The 23790-nt window shown below is 38.4% G+C and overlaps 1 protein-coding gene and 1 non-coding gene across 2 annotated transcripts in view; both read left to right on the forward strand.

Annotated features, from left to right (window-relative positions):
• Window positions 1-22060, forward strand: part of Tmem144 (transmembrane protein 144) — a 40742-nt gene extending 18682 nt beyond the window's left edge. Inside the window, exons 6-12 of the mRNA XM_042668471.1 lie at window positions 4665-4746; window positions 6417-6493; window positions 9127-9245; window positions 12441-12560; window positions 14354-14451; window positions 18163-18216; window positions 21508-22060. Coding sequence (XP_042524405.1) covers window positions 4665-4746; window positions 6417-6493; window positions 9127-9245; window positions 12441-12560; window positions 14354-14451; window positions 18163-18216; window positions 21508-21591 — 634 coding nt within the window. The 3' untranslated portion in view covers window positions 21592-22060. The remainder of the gene's footprint in view (window positions 1-4664; window positions 4747-6416; window positions 6494-9126; window positions 9246-12440; window positions 12561-14353; window positions 14452-18162; window positions 18217-21507) is intronic.
• LOC122097877 lies at window positions 13537-13640 on the forward strand. Its single transcript, XR_006145599.1, has one exon. It is a non-coding gene; the product is annotated as a U6 spliceosomal RNA (small nuclear RNA).
• Window positions 22061-23790: the final 1730 nt, after the last annotated feature.

Consider the following 23790-nt stretch of genomic DNA (forward strand, 5'->3'; position numbering starts at 1 on the left):
AGAAATGAATGCATCTCTAAATGGTGACATTTAATCAAAAAAATCCTAATAGTAATTAGGTCACCTTAAATTCAGTTCTTTATCCTTGCTGGTCCTCATTTATATTCCCTCTTATTATTTCACATGATGAATAGCACTGCCCAGAAGGATCTTAATACTTTTTTATTCTTCAGGGAGGAACAGTATATTTCCCTTCCTCCAACAATGATGGTACTCGGCTACACTCAGGAACAACCTCTGTGTCACTAGAGAGTAGTCCCAGGGCAATAGAAGAAGTAATATAGCTTATTCTAAAATAATAAATTCTTGACAGCTTTTGGTTAGAGGCAACTCACACAGAATTCTATCTGTGAATGGGTCTCTCAAAAATAATTTCTTCATGACACAAAATTATAATCTAGCATGTCCAATTTTCACCTTAGTGTCAATTTAAGTTATCCAACATATTTAGTATTATTTCTCCATATTTTCTTCCTTTAATAAGAGTATATGCTCTTTACAGGTGCCAGTGGCTCATGCCTGTAATTCTACCTACCCAGCAGGCTGAGATCTGAACACTGAAGATCTCAGCCAGCCCAGGCAGGAAAGTCTGTAAGACTCTTATCTCAAACATCAAAAAGCCAGAAATTGAGATGTAGCTCAAGTGGTAGAGTGCTAGTCTTGAGCAGAAAAGCTCAGGGACAGCATCAGTTCTGAGTTCAAACCCCAGGACCAACCAGCAAAGAAAAAGGAGTACATACTCTAAAATTACATCTCAAATACTCATGTTCTGTTACTTCTTCCTATATGATATTGGGAAAATTACTTTATTTTTCAAATCCTTTCTTAGATTTTGTATCTGTGGAAAAGGCTTAATAAGCCAGGCACAAGTGACTCGCTCCTGTAATCCTAGCTACTCAAGAGGCTAAGATTTGGAGGATCTGATTTAAAGCCAGTCTAGGCAGAAAACTTTGTGAGACTCCCATCTTCAAATTAACCAGCAAAAAGCAAGGCTGGAGGTAAAGCTCAATAGGTAGAGCATCAGCTGAGCAAGCACAAGGCCCTAAGTTTAAACTTCAATATTGCCAAAATGAAGTAGACTAGTAGCACCAATCTCATAGATCAACTGAGGTTCAAACTTTGTATAGTGCTAGCCACATAGCTAATGCTCCTCACAGTCTAATCTTTAAAGAGTTAGATAATTTCAAGTGTTGCCTTCACTTTTGTCCTACATGTTAAATCCATCCGTAATGTCACTCTAGAATTCAATAGGATTTGAAAAAAACATTGTTGACCCAGTGAAGCAAAATTTAGAACTCAGTGCTGTCAGTCACTTAGAGCCCACACTCCAGTCAAAGTGACAGTATAGTCACTTTTGCCCTGGGATGGAAGTGTCACCAAAACCACTGGAGCTGCCACCGAATCAGTCATAGATGTGTGCCTCCTATAAGCAGAGCCTTACTGCCAATGGAGTTTGGGAAACATGGTATGTATTCTTTTCTGAAATCTAAGAACTGAGTCTTCTCAGAAACTGAGGTCTTCTCCTGAGTTTAAGGAAGAGAATGTTAGGGCATGAGAAGAACAGATGCCAAGAAACAAAACCCAGAACACTGGCTTAAGTGGAGATTGCAGAGGCAGAATGCTTAAAAAGTCAGCTTTCCTTTCTGATTAAAATAATAACAAGGAGCTGCAGATTTTCATAGTCTGCTGTCTGCTTTTCTCACTACTGTACTTGCTCTCCGTGGAGGGCTGGGCATGCTCCCCAGCTTACACTGTTTGGTTACATTCCAAGAAACCCCGCACTCTTGTTTCTAGCCATTATCATTCTGCTGGGCTACCATCCTTGTAGATGTCTGAACACCAAAATGAACTAACTCTACCAATACAGCCAAAAGTAGATTCCTCCTCAGTGTCCTGTAGAAGCCACTGGGAACAAGCCCTGAGGGTCAGCAGGCCACCAGTATAGCACTATGAGGTCCTTCCCCTCTGTCCTCAGCATTCTCCCACCAGAATGTTCTGCACTAGATGCTTGCCTGCATATGATTCCTCATTCCCAGTTCCCTTTCTTGAACAAGATATTAACCACATGCATTCCAATTAAAAAATTTCATGTCTTTGACTTTTTTCTCTTTATACTGTCCCCCTTAATTTAGCTCCAGAAAAATCCATTCTAAAGATTTTCTAGTTGTCTCTCCTCTGCTCCTTGTCCATCATCACTCACCCATATTTTCACTCCCAATTTCCTTGGTTTCCTTCTTTCCTTTGGCTGGAATGCATTGCACATAGCTTCTCCTGTTTAGAGCCTTTGGAAATTCCTTATTGGACTGGCCAGCAGAGTATTCTGATCCAGCCATCCTTCCCAGCTCAGCTTTCACCTTTCTGCCTGCTCCATGCAATCTTCCACCCAGGATTACTTATCACACCATATTTTCCTAAGCTTCCTTGGCCACTCTTGTTTTCTTCTTTCTTTTTTGGGACAGAGTTTTACTATGTAAGCCCAGGGGTCCACAAAGTCATGATCCTCCTGACTCCACCTTCCCAAGTGCTGAGGTTACAGGCCCCATCATACCCAGCCTTGGCCACTCTATTAAATCAAGACTTACCCATCCCATGGGATATTTTCTCATTTCCTTGTTTCTAGTTAAAACAAATCTTCCCTAAACTACCATGGCTTATTGTACTTATATTGTTGAGTTTCTTAAAGAGTCCACTTTGTATTATTTATACAGTTTTCGTTGTCTTCAACATGATACTCACAAAAGTGAGATCCATCATTTTCTATGTACAACATCCCTCTCTCCACCCCCACCAGACTTTCCTCCAATATGTTGACCCATATATGTTGACACAAATATACTGCTTGTTGCATTCAGTTGTTTGTGTAAACTCTTTTTGTCTGTCTGTCTGTCTGTCTCTCATGCATACACACACACACACACACACACACACACACAAGTTTCACTCTAGGGAAACTGCAAAATTTACAAATACAGAAAAATACCCATGGCTAAACTATTGATTCTCCTTTCAGGTTTCACATGCTTTTGATGATGTTCATAAGCTCATGGAATTTTTGTCTTATACATGTTACAAGTTCTTTATAGCTGTAACCCAAAGAACATGATTTTTTCTTCTTTTGTCTGTGTGTCTGTGTCTGTGTCTGTGTATGTGCGTACAATGGTTTAGGGGCTTAAACTCAAGGTCTGAACACTTTCTTGAGCTTTTTTGCTCAAGGCTAACATTCTTCTACTTGAGCCGCAGCTCCACTTCTGGCTTCTTAGTGGTTAATTGGAAAATAACCACTGGGCTTTCCTGCCTGGCTGTCTTTGAACCATGATCCTCAAGTCACATCCTCCTTGAGTAGCTAGGATTACAGGCATGAGCCACTAGTGCTGGGCTTGAATTATCTGGTTTTATAAAAATAAATTGGATACCTTCTCTTAGCTTACTGCTACCCCACTCCTCTTGACCTTTCTTAAGTTAGCATTCTTCTCTCTGACTCACCTGTTCTTGCCACTCGAATTAATCACAGGGACTTGGACCACTGGAATTATCATTTCTTCCTCATGCCAGCTGTCCCTCTCCCATCCATGTGGCAGTTAAGACTCTGGTTGTACTAACATGCTTTGAGACTTTGCTACACAGCAGAAAGTACACAAAAGTTGGCATGGTGATATACACATATGATCCCAAACTTAGGGGGGCTAAGGGAGGAAGATCATGAATTTCAGGCCACGCTGAGCTACATAGTTTCTGTCTTAGAACAAACGAACAAAAACAAAAACCATAAAGAGTACATTGCAAATTTTGTGCACATTGTCATTTAATTTTTTAATCACATCGCTGAAGGACTATTTCCATTTCTTAGATAATGATCAATTTATTTAGATCAATTTATTTAGGAAGAAATTCAAATATTTATCTGTAGTTTTCAAGTGTTTCTAATGTGTCATTCAGTATTAAAATTATTAGAAAACACATCTCTATACAAAGTAGAGGATTTTTCATTATATAATTTATTACAGTATCTAATATTAGCTTTGCTCATTAAAAACATGCAAACACATATACATCCATATGTTCTCAACTCATTTACATATGTGCTTATAATTAGAGTTTGTCATGGGGTTGTTTGCTTGTTTGTTTGAGTCAGGATATCATTGTACAGCCTAGGCTGGCCTAGATCCCATAATCCTCCTGCCTCATTCAGGTGTACTCCACAATATCTCACACCATCATTAGGTTTTATACATGCAGTTTTACTGAGTATGAAGTATTTTGCAGGTTTTAAAGGAGATGGAAAATGTGACCCTATTCTCTGTTGAATTAGAAAATCTTTGGCAAGAAAGGTTAAGTGGAATTGTAGTGCATGGTTTGGACTGTGCAGTGATTCCTCTGAGAACTGTGTAAATTCAGAGAGGACAATTGGATGAAGGTGAGTGAAGTCATCTTCATGGGAAGTGTTTGCTTCCCACGTGCCTCACTCCACAGTTAGGACTGGAGATGAAAGTGTAGGATTGCAGTTTGGATGGAATGGAGGACAACTAGAAAGGCAATTGGGAAGTAATTGTATCATTAGGACTTGATAATTTACATTGTGTTCTCTCTTTAAAAAATCAGGCAGCTTGATATAAAATCTCTTAAGATAGAAATCATTAACAAGTGACATTTTCTTTTCCTTACAGTGCTTTCATATTTTTATTCATCAAAACAGAAGTAGCAACTAGCACGTGTTCTATGGATACCACACCATTAATGACAGAACATGTGAGTAATGTATGAGACACGACTGACATAAATTTGAAAAGAATGAGAAAATGGCATTTGCTTTCCTTTCATGGCTTAAAAAAAGAATCAAAGGATCTCTGAGCATAATTGCTTGATTGGATCAATCCTCCATGAAGCTTCTTAGTAAACTCAGAGGTGTATTGATGTGGTTGACAGTAGATCCACTAGGAGACATGTGTGCTCATTGCTGACTTGGCGAGTATCTTGGGTATTTACACAACAGAGGACCCAGAATTCTACAGAGCATTGTAAAAGTAGCCTTAGAAAGGAGGAGGCTGAGGTTTGAAATGGGCCTAAGGAGAAAAAAGACCAGAAGAAGCAAGGGTGAGTCAATGAAGTTTTGTGAGATTAAGATTATGCTTGACTTCCTAATTCTTTAACGTTTTCTCCCCTATGCCCTACTTCAAGGTAAAGAGCATTGAGATCATGCTCTTTCCATTGTATAACCATCTACATGGCTACATATGAGTATATATGCCTGTACTGGAGTGTTTGGACAGATTTGGATATACCTGTGATTTGAGAATTTTGTGACTTAAAGAATCTAGTTAGACTAGAGTCACAAATATGAGTTAGTGACAGGCTTTAAAGGGAACAAACTCTGTATAGGTGTCTGTGACTGCCTGTGAATCTACCTTACAATGGCCTGCACACTAGCTTTTCCTGTATCATGCATTGTCCACCTGCCCAGGGCCCCATGCTGGCCTCTGCCTCCGAACCCAGAGTCCAGAGTCCACCAAGGCTCTGCCCTTATTTCTGAGGAATCTCTACTTTCTCATAAAATGTTACCAACTAAGATGATGAAAGCTGAGTAAATTGACACTAAAGTTGAATAATAAACTGCTTGAGCCCAAAAGAAAAAAGCTTATTAATCCTTAGGCATCCATACCTGGGGACTGCCAAGGAGAAAGGGGGAGTAGGGTAGTAGGTTGTTCCTTGTGATTTCAGGATCTAGAGGTGCCCTAACCAACCACTTTCAAACAAAGGAACAAATGATTCAATAAAATAAATACAACTTGGCAAAAGATACATCATTTTTTAGGCAAGTGGAAGATTTGAATATGCTATTCTTAAAGATTCACAAAGCACTGACTAGTTAGTGTGATACACATCATGGTCTCCTTCCTGTGTCAAAAGAAACCTGATTTTGCTCCTATAAGTAGCAGGAGTAACTTTGGGAAGACTTTAGAAAAGCACAAAAATGCATTCAATAACAGAAATGTTATAAATTTGCTCATATGTTCTCCTGACTTACAATATTGACCTAATCTTAAAACATGGCTAGGAATGCAAATTCAATATAAAAACTGCTCCATTGATCTTAGGCATTCTATAATAGGAGACTCAAGGGTTTTGTGGGAGGTTTTTATTTTACTCTTAGTTTAGAGTTTATTAAAACATGCTAATAAACCACAAGAGTTCATAGCTTTTGTTAGTTTTAACAGATATATCAAAATAGTCACACATTAAACTTAACATTTTAAATGGAGAACTTGGCAACAGCCAAACCCTTCTGAAAGGAAGGCTGTGAGATATCACAGGTGATCGATGCATATTTTAAGGACTGTGAAGACACTAAGAGAAAACCAGTGAAATCTTTTCATCAGCATGTGTCTCTTGTTGCTCATTTGTGTCAATATTTTCAACAGGCGATCAACACTGCTCCAGACCCCTGTGCCGGCTGCTCCTGGGTGGACAGACTTTCTCCAGCACATCATCGCATAGTGTAAGGAGAGGAAAATTCTTTCTCTAGGGTTCTGTTCTATAGTTGTAACAGAGAGCAGGGGGACCAGAGTTCAAGAAGAAAATGGGAGCCAACATTCATGTTTCAGACCTGTAATCCCAGCATCTCAGGACTGTGGTTCAAAGCCATCCTGGGCAGTAAAGTCCATAAGATTCTTGCCCATTATCCACCAAAAACACCTGAAGTGGATGTGACTCAGGTGGTTGAGCATTAATTTTGAGCAAAAGAATTAAAGAACAGCTCCCTGGCCCTGAGTTTAAGCCCCAGTAATTGGCACACACAAAATAACCAAGCTTTGACTTCTAGCTCCTTGAGGCTATAATACAATAAACTGTATTTGTGCTCAGCTACAATATGTTTTGTGTCTGTGTGATTCCTAACCCCTCTGTCCTCATCATGAGGACTTGGAGAGTTAGGTTCAACATCAACCTTGCTTACTTTAGCATGTTGCACTTTATGTGGAGGGATTTTTTTCTGTACTGCCAAATAAATATAAAAATATGTTCTATAATTTGTATTTTACCATTTCATGGCTATTTTGAACTTTGGCTGGTGATGCCTTTTTTATAGTATATTTCAATGTTTTATTTTTTTGTGATGCCTTCTTTGGATACCTGAATATAAAGTTATTTATCACTTATTTATTGTGTTAATGTGGGGGCTGGGGAGCAAGGGGGATTTAAGGCTTCCCACATGCAAGACAAGCCCCTTACCACTGAGCTATGCCCAGCCTAAAATTTTTTTTAATTGAATATACATTGACTTCACAGTAGGAAAGGAGCAGCACAATTTGATTAAATGAAAGAATAAACAAATAAGAAGGTTCTAGAAGCAATAAATAGTTTGCTATTTTTGCTTTCAGAATGACACAGATTTTTTTTTTTAACCACTAAATTCTTTCCGATATTTTCAAACTTTTATTTTCCCCACAAAGCATCTCCTTTGTTATGGGAACCTTTGTTGAGAAAGCAGCTTCAGTTGTCTATAATAAGCCAGGCCTGATATGTGTCTTGTCTGTTTTGGACAGTTCTCACACAATGCATGGATTTCCAGTGTGGGTAGAACACATCACAGGGAGCCCCGACACTTCCAAGGTCTCATACACATTTAGCTACGCTGGCTTAATTCAGATGGCTTGAGTGAGAACTATTGAAATCAAGTAAGAGTTCAATTTAGGCGTAGGAGGCGTATTTTTAAAGTCATTTTCCAGTGAATTTTTTGTGCTTTTGGATTGTTTGTTGTTGTTGTTTTGAAACACAGTCTCTCTAGGTAGTCCAGGCTGACCTAGAATTTATGATCAACCTGAATCAACCACCCAAGTGCCAGTATTACAGGCATGCACCACTGTGCCTTAAAGAAGGAAGTAAGTTTTGCCCCAAACTGTTTCCTATTTGAAGTCATTATCCATTGAATTAATTTAAAAGATCTGCTCTAGAATAATCATCATCACCTCCCTGCAGAATGACAGGAAGGGTGTTCACCATGCAAATAGGGCCCAACCCTGAGGAAGGCAGCCGGGCTCCAGCACTTATAATGAAATTTGTTAGGAAATGGAAAGACTTGGAAAAAATTATATTAAGTGAAGTAAGCCAGGCCCAAAGAAACATAGGTCCCACGCTTTCCCTTATTTGGAATAACTAGTATATGTCTGAGACAAGCAGAAAAGGTCAGATAAGTTGATGTTAGGTGAAATTAACGCCAAGATAAGAACTCAAATGGTTTTTCTTTCTTGCTATTGTTTCTAACATATTTATAAGATGATTACTATGTTGCTTTGTATGTCCCACCCCCATGGTATAACTCCTGTTTTCACTGATGTTGGTATAATTTGGGGAGGGGAAGCTAAAAAAACAAATTGTTTAAATAGGGATACAGGTGGACACATTGCAACAATGAGATGCACAAAATGCCATGTTGAAAAACGAACTTTACAACTTTGGTGGAGCAGGGTCGGGGCGAGAGAGAGTGTAGTCGTGGAGATGGGAGGGCAGGGATGGTAGAGGAAAAACAAAGGAGGAGGCAACAATGTTTGATAAGGAATGTATTTATTACTTTGCTCATGTAATTGTAAACCCTCTGTATGGTATTTTCACAATAAAAAAAACTATTAAAGCCAGCATTGAAACTCGAATAAAATAAATAAATAAATGAAATTTTCTTCTTATGAGAAAGAAAAGTTTTAGTGGAAATACACAGATTTTTGTTTAAATCAGTATTTTCCCTTGTCCAGGCCTTGGACAGCTCTGCGCTTTGCATAGCTGTTTTTAGCAAAAATGTCTTAGTCTGTCTTGCTTCCATGCTGAATATCACAAGGTGCTGTAAAAAGAAGTCTGAGGAACACAAACAGTCCACACACTGCAATTCTATGGAGTGATGTTCACCTGTTGTGTGTTGTAAAGCCTGCACCATGTGGAGTGCCCAGGCTGCCCTTCCTGGTGCTCCTGGGTACCGCAGGGTGTGTGGGTAGTATCTACCAGTCATGGATATGTGTGACTTCTACCAAGCTACCTGTGATCACATTGGAAGCAAGTATCCAATATGATTCCTTTGGTATGTTTCTCAGAAACATTGCTTTATGCTGAGAGTCATTGTACTATCTGTATTTGTTTCTGAAGGGGCTGCAGCCTTGCAGTGATCTCTGGAATCTTCTATGGATCTACATTTGTGCCCATCATTTACATCAAAGACCATGGCAAAAGGAATGACAGTATATATGCAGGAGCGAGCCAGTATGGTGAGAGTTCAAAGTCTTATTCATTAGCCAATTCACTAATAGCAGTGCATATCTACGTATAAAAAAGAATTTCATAGAGTAAATACTGTGTATGGGTTGGGTATTTACTTTTCATTTGTAAGTAATGAATTAGAAAAACTCTAAAGGCTAAGCCTAATAAAAGACTAACTATTTTCACATGATCTTTGATAGAAGAATGGACTGTGCTCAGAATTTATTTCAGCTTCTCAAAGCTTGACAGTTTCTAGTTTTGCTGTAAGATTTTCAGATAATTTGCCAGTTTGATGATCTCTAGAAAAATATGTATTCTACTTTTTAATAAAAGGGTTATATGTAGAATTTTAAATCAAGTAAAGGTCAACACTAGTGTGCTTAGTCAGTGGATGCTATTTTTCAAGAACAGAGAATGAGATCTTCTGAAAGGGCCTATGTAGTGACTCCTCATGGGTCTGCAGCCACCAGTGATAACATTAATCTTTCAGCTGTAAGCAATGTATACACAGCCGTGGAAGGCTCCCAAGGAGATGAAAGAGGGTCTGCTTTTGGGCCCCATAACTGTGGTGAATCATAATCCTGTGACTATGCCCCTAAAGCGATAAGAGGATGCATAATAGAAATAATGAAGTTTTAAATCACATGGGGCAGAAATCACATGAACTCCATTCAGATAAGGGAAGAAAGAGTTTGAAGAGCAAAAGTCATGAGGGGAAGACTGATAAAGAAGTTGACAAAACAGGTGACAAAGAATGTAACTGTGGAATCACTGGCTTCAGTGACTTCCAGGACAGCATGGGCTATTGGATGATATTCTGTCACAAAATGTAAAGTAAAATAAAATAACCAAATTAATGTAAAATAAAATAATAAAATACAATACAAAAGAAGGGATGAAATTTGAACATGAGTTTAACAGTGAATAGACTTTGAAAAGAAGCATGGTTTCCTTTCTGTCGTATGCTTAGTGTTGATCAAATACCAAACCTTGCATCAATTTGTCTTTCTTTTGTTAAGATTTTATACAAATATTTTTTTATATTTTTCATTCTTAAGGATTAAAAACTAATAAAAAGAGGCTAACATAAGATAAATTTAAAAAGAAGAAAAAACAAGAGGAAGGAAATACATGGAGCCAGAAATGAGTCTAAATCTTTGGACTATATTTGTATCCTTCTAGAAATAAGCCATACACTGGGCACTCAGCTTTCTTGTAGCCACAAGGGAAAACAGACCAGCCTCAGGATTCAGTGAGCACAGATCAAAACAAGTAATTGTTTAGGAGTCAAGTTGTTCTTGGGACTGGGACATAATAAACAATGTCCTTGTCGTTCTTTCTCTAGAACAACAAGTTCTTAGGCACTGTTCTGAAGTAATCTCATGGGAACACACTTTACAACCATGTGTTCAAAAATAATTCTTGGCAGGCATTTTTTTCTATTTTGCTTATTTAATAAACATGCATGCATTTTGAGCTCTGTTATAGGGTCTTTGCAAATTCTAATTGGGTTAATCCTCATAGCCATTGACACTGATATTAATCTTGTTTTAAAATGGAAAAAAACCTGAGTCAGAAAAACTTAAGTTACTTTGCCTAAGTCCCAAGATTAGTAATGGGTGAGGATTTGCATAAGATGAGCTAAGTCTTCTGTTGGATAATGGTGATGGGGTAGTAGTGGTAGTGGCACTGGGCCTCACTCTTGCTAGTCAAATCTTCTACAACTTGAACCATGACTTCATCCCTTTTCTGCAATCATTGTTTTGTTTGCCAGTCCTGCGGCTTGAACTCAGGGCCTGCACACTGACCCTGAGCTTCTTTTGCTCAAGGCTATCAGTCTATCACTTGAGCCACAGTGCCACTTCTGGCTTTTTCTGTTTATGTGATACTGAGGAATCGAACCCAGTACTTCATGCATGTTAGGCAAGCACTCTACCACTCAGCCACATTCCCAGTCCTTACTATGCTTATTTTTCGAACAAGTACTCCAATTTTTGCCTGGGTTGTCCTGAATCATGATTCTATTTATACCTCCCATAAAGCTGGAAGAAGGTATGTGCCACCACACCTGGATTCATCATTGACATGAGGTGTTCTCATGAACACTTGGATCAAGTACTCTTAAACCCAAATCCTTTTGATTTCTTCCTTCTGAGTAGCTGTAATTGTAGGTACAAGCTATGACTTGTGGCATTTGTCTGTGTTTTAAACACTATGTTATACTGTCTTTGTAAAGGTTTTCATATATAGATACATTGCTATTTTGTGATCCAGTAGTATGTTTTAGGATTTTCAAGAACAGGCAGATTCTCCTGTAAGGCTCTTTTCCCTTAAATTTTATTTTTTTAATTTTATTTTTTCAATTCAACATATCAGTTTATAAGTACAATGCATCTTGATCAATATCAGCCCTTCCATTGTTTCCCTCTCATCTTTCCAAACCTCACCCATACCTTCAAGTTACATGGTCCCATTTTACATATGTACATTAAAGATGAATGCATTTGTTAGCCCTTCCTTTCCCCATTCAATCTATCCTCCCTTCCCTTAAGTTATTATCCCTAAACATGGCCACTCACTTGGTCAAAATTTTAGATGACAGAAACATGGAATGCCAAGACCTTGCAGTGCACCATCTGTGTGACAGAGTGCCACCTGCTCAGGCTGGCAGTAGCAGCAGGACTTCTCGAGATGGCCTCCACTGAGCATCTCGCTCCTCTCCCTCTTGCAGCTGGGCTACTGTAAACAATTGGACAGAACCCTCATTGAAACAACTTGCTGAATAGCCCCTTTTACACAGCTGTCACCTGCAACCATGATACTGGCCTGAAGATTCATTGGCAGCTCAGGTTTTCATCCCACATCCCTCACCATAACCTACATCTGCTGCAGTCCTGAGTAAGGTGAGGACTGAACACTGATTCTTAAAAGGGAAGCATTAGCATCGTAGGTACATCCTGTTTGTTTCTTTTTATGTAGCTTTCTAAGGCGGATTCTAAAAACTAGCCTTTTAGATTTAATTATAGTAAATAAAGGTTGTCGATTAAGATTCTATAAAATAGCATGTAGATAATGAAGATGATTGAATAAATATAATGAATGCTTCCTTTAGTGTTAAGGTTTATGTTGGTGAGTTTATTGTATGTTCAGAAATGTAAGTATACTTCAGATGGTTAAAATGATGCCTGATAATCTCTTTTTAGATTTAGACTATGTTTTTGCACACTTCAGTGGCATCTTTCTTACAAGTACAGTCTACTTTCTGGCCTACTGCATGATCATGAAAAATAGTCCTAAGCTCTATCCAAAGGCAGTCTTACCAGGTAAGACGATTCACTGCACAGACTCTTACTACTATAGAAAAAAACTCAACTTGCTGGGTTTCATTAATCACCTCCTGGGAACCCACCTATCTGTTGAGTGTTTGAGTGTGTGTGTGTTTCTGTGTAATTGTGTGTGTGTTGTATGTAGTGTGTTGTATGTGTGTATGAATATATGTGTATAGAAGCATGTGTTATATGTAATACATGTGTGTTGCTTGTATGTATATATATTGTATTGTGTATAATGTTGTGTGTGCATATGTAGGATTGCATGTTACAAACATGTACACATTGTTATTTATCATAATTGCTTTGACCCAGTTTGCAAATACAACATAATTTGTATCCCTATGAAATTAGATATGAAAAGCTGATCTTTCACAGAACTTTAAGCTTAACTAGCAGTCAATCTTAAGATATTTTTCCAGTGCCAAAATATCTGTTTTGATCACCAATCTATAGTTTCTTTTTTTACTATCTAGTGTTTCATATTAAAAGTCAGTGTTCTGGGCTGGGAAGGTGGCTCAGTGGTTAGAGCACTTGCCTTGCATGCCTAAGGCCCTGGGTTCGATTCCTCAGCACCACATAAGCAAAAAGAAAAAAGCTGGAAGTGGCGCTATGGCTCAAGTGGTAGAGCGCTAGCCTTGAGCTGAAGAGCTGAGGGACAGCGCCCAGGCCGAGTTTAGGCCTCACGACCGGACCCAAAAAAAAAAAAAGTCAGTGTTCTAGCTAGGCACTGATGGCTTATGCCTGTAATCCTAGTATTCAGGAGGCTGAGATCTGAGGCTAGCTGGGGCAGGAAAGTTCATGAGACTCATAAATGACTCAGCAAAAGCTGAGAGTGAAGCTGTGGCTTTGGTGGTAGAGCACTAGCTTTGAGCAAAAAGAATCTCAGGAATAACACCCAGGCCATGAGTTCAAACCCCAGGACTAGCACCAAAAAAATCAGAGTTCTGTGACTAAAAAATTAAAATATGTGCCTACTTTGGCAGCACATATGCTATTGGAGCAATACAGAAAATATCAGCATGGCCCCTGCACAAGATTGACACAATTTGTAAAGCTATCTGTATTATTTTGTACAACTACTTGAAGATAATAATAAAAAGTTTATAAATAAAAAATTACATAATATAACCAGCAGGACTATACAATCACTTGAGGAAAGTTTCTCCAATAAATAAGAAGAGCTGGTTATAGAGTTCAAAAAAAGCATATGCTAAGTGCTCTTGCTTTTGATCTTGATTCAATAGGCATTAATGGTTAAAGATAACAATAAAAACTGTTTAACTTAGGAGATAACTCTCTTTCACCTTTATTTGTAATATGGCGTGACTGCTGTTCTGGACTACCTATCAGGAAATGATAGAACGTCTACCCAATATCTAGAAACTGTAGTGTGGAATTTCAGCTGATGTCTGTATATCAGTGATCCGGCATTGCTCTAAATGTCACTTCCTCTTGAATCTGTGGTTTATAGGGAATGCTATTATCATTTGGATCCTGTCCTTCCCTAAGCCGTGGACTACCCAAGCTCTGGCTCAGCCAGACTGAGGGGGCTTTACTAACTGTCAACAAAGGGAAAGGATGGGTAGGTAGTTACAGCATAGCAACCGAAAGCAGAGGAAGCATTTAGTTTCTAAAATGATCCTCCAAAAGCTCAAAAATCCATATTGACAACAGTGTTGACAGAATGCATTTCTCAGTGCACCTTGATGCTCTCCGTTGGATAGAGTGTGACTTTTTGAGACCCAAGCCTATCCTGCAGTGTGTGCTGTCCCTATGTGTTCCAGGCTTCCTGTCAGGAGTACTGTGGGCGATAGCCACCTGCTGTTGGTTCCTAGCTAACCACTCTCTCAGTGCCGTGGTCAGTTTTCCAATCATCACTGCTGTAAGTAGCCACCTTTTTTTCTTCATTTTTCAAATGTAAATCTAATTTTCCCGAAGTGGGCTTAGTGACTCACTAAACACTGCTATAGAGTTTGACTATTTTATAGACAAAATAAGATTCAGGAAAAGAAATTGGTACACTTTAATTTTCATATCCTTGACTGTTATGAACTCATTTTTAGCAGGTTTACCAATATTTATCTTTAAAAGCCTTGTATTATTTTTATTGTTGTTAGGTCATTTTACTTAATGTCATTTTGGAGACATTATAATTTACAATTTGTAGCAACATGAATCTGTTTTATTTAATAATTTATAATTACAGCAAATGGCTGTGCCATTATAGATATCAATACAGATAAAGAGATATAGATACAGATGCAGATATAGACTTAAAAAACTACACTTGAAAGCTCATGGCAGACTTGAGAGACTAAATATACTCAGATTTCAGATTCTTCCTTCTGAAACATTTTTGTTATGTTGTTTTCTTTTGGGGGGGAGGGGTGAACTTGAACTCGGCCTGTTTGCTGTCCGTGAGTTTTGTTTTGCTCAAAGCTAGCATTCTATCCTTGAGCCACAGCTCCACTTCCAGCCTTTTTTGAGGAGTTTATTGGAGATGAGTCTCATGGATTTCCCTGCCCCAGCTGGCTTCAAACTCTGATCCTGAGAATTACAGGCCTGAACCACCAGCACCCAGAGTTTCTGTATTTTTAAGGAAAACTTTCAGAAATGTGGTATCTCTGGATGGTGCCATTTATCAAGCAGACTTAATAGAATTCACTCATCTGATTGTTCAGATATCTGTAGCAAAAAAAAAACCCAAAATGTTCCCCACGACAGCGGTAGTAGATTATCCCATTTCAAAATTGAGAAATTTGAATCAGTTGGCAGAGAAGCAGAGAGCTGATGAAAGTAAGAAACTCTCAGAACACAGGGTGACCTGCTTTCATCAGCATGGAATCTAATGTAGAGCTAGTTTCTCATCCACTGTGTCACTGGCTGATGTCTACTGGCCTAGCTTTCATGAGGGCTCCTTTGCTTTCCTGGACATCCTGAATTGCTGAATGATTCTTCCTCTGCCTCCTGGGTACAAAATTATGATCACAAACAACATTCACCTAAAATATTTTAGTAGCATATCTAAGTAAACCTAGAAAGCTGCTATTGCTAAGCACATTGTATAGCTAAAAGCACAGTGTAAAGATTTGATTGAAACTCATTCAAGCAACTCAGGGCTTGGGTGCTGTCCCTTAACCTTTTTACTCAAGGCTGTCACTTTACAACTTGAGCCACAGCTCCACTTCTGGATTTTTGTTGATTAGTTGGAGATAGGAGCATCACAGACATTTCTGCCTGAGCTGTCTTTGAACCATGATCCTCAGATCTCCACCTCTTAAGTAGCTAGGTTTACAGTTGTGAGCCGCAGAGCCCAGCTCAAATATTACATTTTAATATGTTTTGTGTTTTTCATTTTTGAGACAAGATCTCACTATGTAGCCCAGGCCAGCCTCAAACTTGATATTCTCCTGCCAAAGCCTCACAGATACTGCTTTTGCAGGCATGTATCACCTGGCTCAAGACCCTTGGCTCCAATTACACATTTTAACAGTTCTCTGCTCATAAAATGGCCTTCAGATTAAGCTGAATTCCAATTAAAAAAGAGATTTATCATTGCTTCAAGAACACAGCTTGACATTCTAACTTCTCCTGTGAGAAAATGTCCAAATCTAGCTAATTATAAGGAATTTATTTAGACCCAAAGTCCTCATAAAGAATATAAAAGAAGGGGAAGAGAAGGGAGCGGAGAGGAAGGGAGGGGAGAGGGAAATCACAACCAGAATTTGTTAACCACTGCTCCTCTTCATCCTTGATAATTCTAAATTCTAATCTGGAATGTTCAGCTTCTTAAGCCAGGATCAAGCCTACCTCATTTTCAAAAGCTGATCTACATGTGATTGGCATTTCTTCACAAAAGGAAAGTACACAATTCCAATCATCAAGGCAGTTGCGTCTGCAATAAGATGCGATCTCTACTTGGCTCTCCTCTGCCCAGAGCAGAGAGGCTGCATAGATTTTTGCCTCTGCTTGAATTACTCTCTGCCTAGCACCATGGCACCCACGTACAACCTCATGCACGCACAGGACATGTACAAAACCAATTAGAAACTCTTCAGACAGAAAGTTTTAAATTGCAATGATAACCATGTTCTCTGAAGGGCAGTGAATCTTGAGAGTTTAGTGAAAAAAGTTTCCTGAACAGCTGGCATGACATTAATATTGCGTCTGCACTTTTGTTCCCCAGTGTAGGTTGCCTGAAAGACTCATAATGCCTGTTTGATTTGGACGCTTGAGACTCAGGACTTTATATCACCAATAAAAGGCAGCTCCTTTGACCTATTTCTCTGCCTCCTTGGATGCTGACTTTTCAGATGCTGATAAACACATAGTAAAATATTCTTGCTTCCCTTCCATGCTGGGAGTGCAATCAAATACTGTTGACCAAGCCAGAGAAACGGTTGGTAGTGGCAGAGGAGAGAACATTTTTTCAATTGTTTATTTGAAATGTATCCATAGTTCCTGCAAGGCTCAAAAAGGAATCATAAAAATGTTGATATGACAGCATTTTGCACAGGTTCCACACAAGTACCAGGGTTAACCCAAATACCACATTTTCTCCTTGTTGAAAATACCCACGCCAATTCTAAACAGTTCCAAGTTTTCAAATTGAGGAATCCTAGCTTTTCTTTCTATTTTCTTCTCATTCCCTGCATTCTGTATTATTTGTTCTTGTCTTTGAGTTCAGTAACTCCTGAGTTTTAATCTTATTATTTTTATTTTATTTATCACACTCTTACTTGGTTTACTTGCTCACAGATGGAACGCTACCACTTGAGCCATGCCTCCAGTCCAGTATTTTGCTGATTAAGTGAAGATAGAGTATCTCAAACATTTCTGTGCATGCTGGTTTCAAATTTGGATCTTTCAGGTCTCAGCATTCTCCATAGTTGGGATTATAGGCATGAGGTACTGGCACCTGGTTTATCTAACATCATTTTTAATTTTTCCCTATAGTACTTAGAGCATTCATTTGTGTTTACTATTAGACATAATTAATGGTTTTGCAGTCATAATAATTATTATTGTTTAAATTAGAAGTATATACCATTTTAATATATGCATTATTGTAAGGCCCAAGAACATACTACCAAGACAATAGAAAAACAAGCTACTGTGTGCCAGAGGCTCACAACTATAATACTAGCTACTCAGGAGAGTGAGAGTGGTTTGGAACTAGCTCAGAAAGAAAAGTCCACAAGACTCTATCTCCAAGATAACCAGCAAAAAGCCAGCTTCAAGATGTACCTCAAGTGGTGTACTTCAAGAGCACCAACTATAAAAAACAAGCTAATCAAAAGCTTGAGTTCAAGACCTTCCTCAATACCAGTAACAAAACTAGTTTATTAGAACATACTGCATTAAACAATATTTTATATCACACATTATAATATCAAACTAATAAACCACAAAAAAGAACAAAAATAAAAAATATTTTACTTGATTATACTAGATCTTTTAGCTCAATTTGAGGTTATAGTTGAGATTATAGAAGTTTTACCTGAATATTTTGATATTCTCTCTAACTTCTGCACATACATAGAATATATACATAGAATAGCCAATTTAATTAAAATTCTTATTGTTATTTAAGGGTCCAGGATTTATAGCCGCACTGTGGGGCATCTTCGTTTTCAAGGAAATACAGGTATGTTAAAGAAAATGATTTCCTTTTTCCCCCAAATATAATCACCCATTTTCTCTGAGAGACAGACAATTTGGGCTGATTTTAACATCAAAAGGAAATTCATTTTGACTCCAGGAGAACATTATTCTTCTGCTACATAGATAATAAAGAAGAACTCAGCAAAGTGTTCACACATAATTAGGTTGTAGAGTGCTTATGATTAAATCCCATTTTTTAATTTAAGTAATTATATCAATTTATAATTCACTTTCTAATTCACAGAGTACATTTGGAAATTGCCTGACTATGTTCATTCTTTGAACAGTTTAAATATTCATTGAATACTTTTCTGCACTAGTGCTGGTATCTAAGTTAAAGTAAATTAATTGAAAAGTAGGGAAAGCATGCTGAAACCTTCATATGGGATTCAAATGCAAACATGTATGTCTGTGTATTCGTGTGTACATTTTTGTGTGACCAAGCATATGTGTAAATAAGCTATTACACACTAGGAAGGCTTTACTAGTTACTTGTAGAGGTTTCAGTGAGACTGAGTTTTAATAGAGCTTAAGCTCACAGTAATTTGACTTCATAAAGTCCTACCTCTGATCAGACAAAGTTAAATTAACCTATTCAAACCCTATTTATTCAATTGCTGAAAGAATGCATATATAGATATACCTATACCTATAAATATATTTAGATATATTGGTGTTTTATATGTTGTGTCATTAATCTTAAAGAACTATTCATAGGAAAGAAGCTCTCATTTGTTAGGAAATGGAAAGACTTGGAAAAACTTATGTTAAGTGAAGGCCCAAAGAATCATAGGTCCCATGGTTTCCCTTATTTGTAATAACTAGTATATGACTGAGACAAACAGAAAAGATCAGCTAAGATGATGTTAGGCGAAATGAACCCCAAGATAAGGACACAAGTGGTTTTTTTCTTGCTTGCTATTGTTTCTTTTTTTCTTTCTTTCTTTTCTTTTTTTTTTTTGGTACTAGGGATCAAACCCAGGATGTTGCACTTGCTAGGCAAGCGCTTTACCACTGAGCTACTCCTAGTCCTCTTGCTATTGTTTCTAACCTATTTATAAGGTGATTTTTTTTGTTTTTGCTTTGTATGTCCCTCCCCCATGGTACAACCCCTGTTTTCACTGTATTGGATGTTGGTATAATTTGGGGAGGGGAAGAGAAAAAACAAATCGTTTAAATAGGGATACAGGTGGACCCATTGCAACAATGAGATGTACAAGACGCTATGTACAACTCTGGTGGGGGTAGGGAGGATGTGGTCATGAAGATGGGAGGGGGGATGTTAGGGGAAAAACAAAGGCAGTAACCATGCTTGATAAGAAATGTACTCATTACCTTACTCGTGTAATTGTAACCCCTCTGTATGGTATTTTCACAATAAAAGCTTATTTTAAAAAAAAGAAAAAGAAAGAAGCTCTCCATAAGCAGTGTTCACATCTCCCTCCATCCTGTCTACAGTTTCTGCTCTGGGTTTGTAGCACAAATTTACCTCTAATGTCTGCAGTTTTTTTTTCAACAATTTATAGACCAGAGTCATCTCAGAAAGTATGAGGAAAAGAGGCAGAATGAGAGCAGATGGAAATCACTATGCAGTCAGTGAACACCTGTGCCTATGGGGAAAGTTAGCATCTCCCATCCTGGTATTTTCACCCAGTTAGAGTTTCTGTTCCTGCTCTTCCCTCAAAGCAGAACTGGCAGTGGGGCAGTAAGGACAGAAAGCCCCCAAGCCTTTCATGTTTAATGGGCAAGCAGGTCTCCCCAGGCCATCACCCAACATTGCCTAGCTAAAGAAGCCCAGGGTTTGGTAGATGCAGGCTCCTTGGCAGAGTTACCAAGAGAGGGAAGCTACCACTCCTTCCCTGCAGATGTGAAGCACGCAGGATGCATACTGCTCAAAAAGCCATCTCTCCCTCTTCTCCCTTTTCCTCTCAGAGTCCTTGTGTGTCTACTACATGACCTATAAGTAAGGCATTGCTACTTCTTAGTTTAAAGTACTAATACCAGAAATATCCTTTGATTTGATGATTAGAAGACTTAAATGTAACCTGAGACTAGGTCCCCAAAATAAGGGAGACATGAATCCTACTTTCCTCTGAGCTGTTCAAACTTTGCCTTAAAATATTGGTGTCTATCTGCAAGTGACAGACATTCAGAGGGAGGCAGCCAGGGTGGTGAGTCTGAAATCTTTCCAGGTGAAAAATGGGCAGAGCAGCTAAAATATTGATCAAAAAGAGATGCCTCTGGGAATATAAGATAGTTATTTTTCTATGTTTGAGGGTTTATCTTGTGAGAGAGATTAAAATCGATCTATCTGCACTCCTAGCTATAGATCTTATAGGAAATGAAATGTTTCTGCTTAGTGCTGGAAGATATTTCTTTGTTAATCTGAAGATGGATTGGGATCCATTAGGATGCAGTAACCAGTTTCTCCCATTGTGAGCACCACCATCCTCAGACACAGTGTGGAAAGGCAGGCTGCTGTTCCTCATACCTCTTCTGTATTTCTTTCTCACCCTTTAGATCCATCTTCATCTCTCTACCTGTGCTTTGCCATCTTTCCTCTGGAGGTTTGAGGCTACCGCCTCCTGCTCAGTCTTCTTGAATTCATTCTGCCCCCTCCAATCTATCCTATGGGGAAAGTTAGCCTCTACTGAAAGCCAAGTTGATCTTTTCAGCACATACAGCTGTTGTTTGGACAACTAGAACCCCAAAGCATAGGTAGACCTATAAAACTTCTGAATGCCCAGGCAGGCCCACCGCATTCACCTTCATCTTACCTCTCCTCACTCCAATCATTCTGCCCTGAACCAGGCTTTGTCCTTCAACAGGGCATTACACGTAAAACTTCTATTTGGAACCTCTGCTTGCTGCCCAGTTTCCCTGGGCAATCAATCTATCCATACTTGTTAGAAGCTCAAGTCCCTATGCTCCTAACAAGCTTTATAAGAGTCCTGCATATACTCACCAACCATTGTGACTGGTCATCTCTCTCATATCCCAACACTCCCTTCTACAATTTTTTTGTTAATTGCTGTCTCTCTCATTACTCCATATTTGGACTCCTGTGTGTTCACTGATAGGGTCAATTGGTGAGGCTGTAGATTTGTAAGAGAATATGGATGATTTCCAAGCTGGGGGGCGGGCAGTAAAAGCACACAGGTGGTTAGAGCAGGTAGTTCCGAAGGTCTCCAGACATCTTAAAAGAATTGCTCTTCTTTTTTGTATTTGAATTTAAGTCAGGTTTTTACATTAGTTACTCTTCTTTATTATCCAGGGTCCACGGAACTACTTATTAATGGCACTTGCATTTTGCATTATCCTGACTGGAGCTCTGTGCACCGCTTTTTCTAAACTCTAACGGACACAGCAGTGGTTCAGAGAATTCTGCTGGATCAGGGAAATTCTGCTGGGAGCAGAGTGAGATCACTCAGGGAATGAACCTCAGCCACTCTTGGCATGGGTAAATGACTGCTACCAACAAATGTGATTGGAAACTTATGATGAGCTGTTAATGAAGGCAGGGCTGTGCTGAGTGACTGAAGGAAGGTCTTCATACCTGTGCCATTACCTTTGAGTGGGTTGGGTGTCATACGCTACAAAACTGTGGAGCTGTGCCCAAGGAAGCACCTGTGCAAATTTCTAACATGAATGAAGAGGAGCAAAAATGAGGGTAAACTTATGGAATTAAATTACATAGATGTCTGAATCCTTTGCTAAAAGAAAGTAAGTGTCATGGTTGGTAACATTTATGTTACAAAGATCATTTCATTATGTTTAAGCAAATCTTACTTTATTCAGTCAAATAAAGGTTCCTCAGCTTTACATCATCCATCTGTTTTAACTCAAAATGCTTTTACTGTCTCCAGATAAAATCCATCTTCAGAAAACCAGTTTTCCATCAGTGAGATTATGCATACAGATAATTCACCTGTATACAAGTAAGACACACATAAGTACATACTTGGACATGTGCAAAATTTGGGGGAAATTCTAGTATCACTAAAGTCAGTTTCAGAACTGTTATTTTTATATTCTTCTATTTTTTGTATTTGTGACTGGCTCCCTGGTATTTAAAGATTTAAGTACCAAGATTTTATCTCATCAGGGACAATGTAAAGAAACCAAAATTTTTTAGTGAAATATCTAAAATAATTTTATCTGGAGTTTTCTCTGCCTTTTTCCTATGCTTGAATCTTTGAACAGGATTTCCCTATATTTGTCCAGACTTTCTATCCTCTTGCCTCAGCCTGTAAGTGCTGGAGGTCTCTGCATGCATCCCAAGCCAGGCCTTTGTTCCTGTTTTGGCTGGTGGTTTCTAGTAGACAGAAGAAAATGATAGACCTGCTTGTCCCTTATGAAAACACAAATAGAAGTACTAGTTTAATGTTCAAGACCAACCATGGCTTCTAAACCCTCAACATAATCAGATCTGTTTAAATGTTCATTCACCCATTCCCAACCAATATTGTCCTGTTTTGCTGTGCAGAAGCAGAATGTGGCTTCACTGTGTGGACTCCAGAGCCAACCTGTACAACTATAAACCCCACCTCTGCTTCCTCTTAATTCCATGGCTTTGGGAAGGTCCTGGATCTTCAGTAGTACTACACTCCTCCTTTGGAATGGGGCTCATGATAGTACTTAGTTCATGTGGCTACTGTGTGGTTCAGATTAGTTAAAACTGGTAAATATTTGCACCTAGTACTGCTCAAGCACTATCAAATGGTTAGCTATTATCATTGTTTATAAACTGTGAAATATAAGGACTATCTGCCTTATTCCTCCCACACAGCTACATCTTATTCTTCCATATCACAAATTTCCTGTTTCATCATTGGATTACTAATCCAAATGAATATTTGAATGTAATTAATTTCAACTTGAAATGTCATTAATTTATGCTGATAATTTTTAAATAAATTGACATGATACAAAAGCTATTTTTCTTCTTTAAATATATTTTACGATTTTACATCAGATAGCTTTTAGTTGTGATTGAGAATTTATGTGCAAAATTTAGACATGAAGTAAAGCAATTTCAGAAGGAAAATGAATAAAACAAACTACCAACAACAACAAAGTATCATTCCTTATACACAGTTTCTGTGACCAAACAATGCCTGGAGTAAAAACCAAGTCAAAAAGATTTTCCAAATGATCGTCAAACGAACAATTTACTGTAGTTTGTCTAAAGGTACAAATTTGAATCTCCACCACACTTGCTTTCCTTAGGAAATAAATGCCTACTTCCCTTGAGGTTCTTTGTCTAGTATGGCCAGATTCTTATGTTTCAGTGTTTCTAACTTGGCTTTCCTCTGTCTGACCTTGTGGGAAATGACCACCTCATTGTACCAAAGTGCTCCATCTTGTGTCCAGACAGACATGGCACTACAATAGGTAGAGGTGCAGCCTAACCAGGTCATTCTGATTGTAGGAACTTCCCAGTGCTATAGGAAAAAGAGAATCCAGAAATGTACTCATTACCTTACTCGTGTAACTATAACCCTTCTGTACAGCATCTTTACAACAAGATAATTTTTTTTAAAAATCCTATTAAGTT

Source organism: Dipodomys spectabilis, unplaced genomic scaffold, assembly GCF_019054845.1.
Source record: "Dipodomys spectabilis isolate Male_0828 unplaced genomic scaffold, ASM1905484v1 ptg000436l, whole genome shotgun sequence".
Lineage (NCBI taxonomy): Eukaryota > Metazoa > Chordata > Mammalia > Rodentia > Heteromyidae > Dipodomys > Dipodomys spectabilis.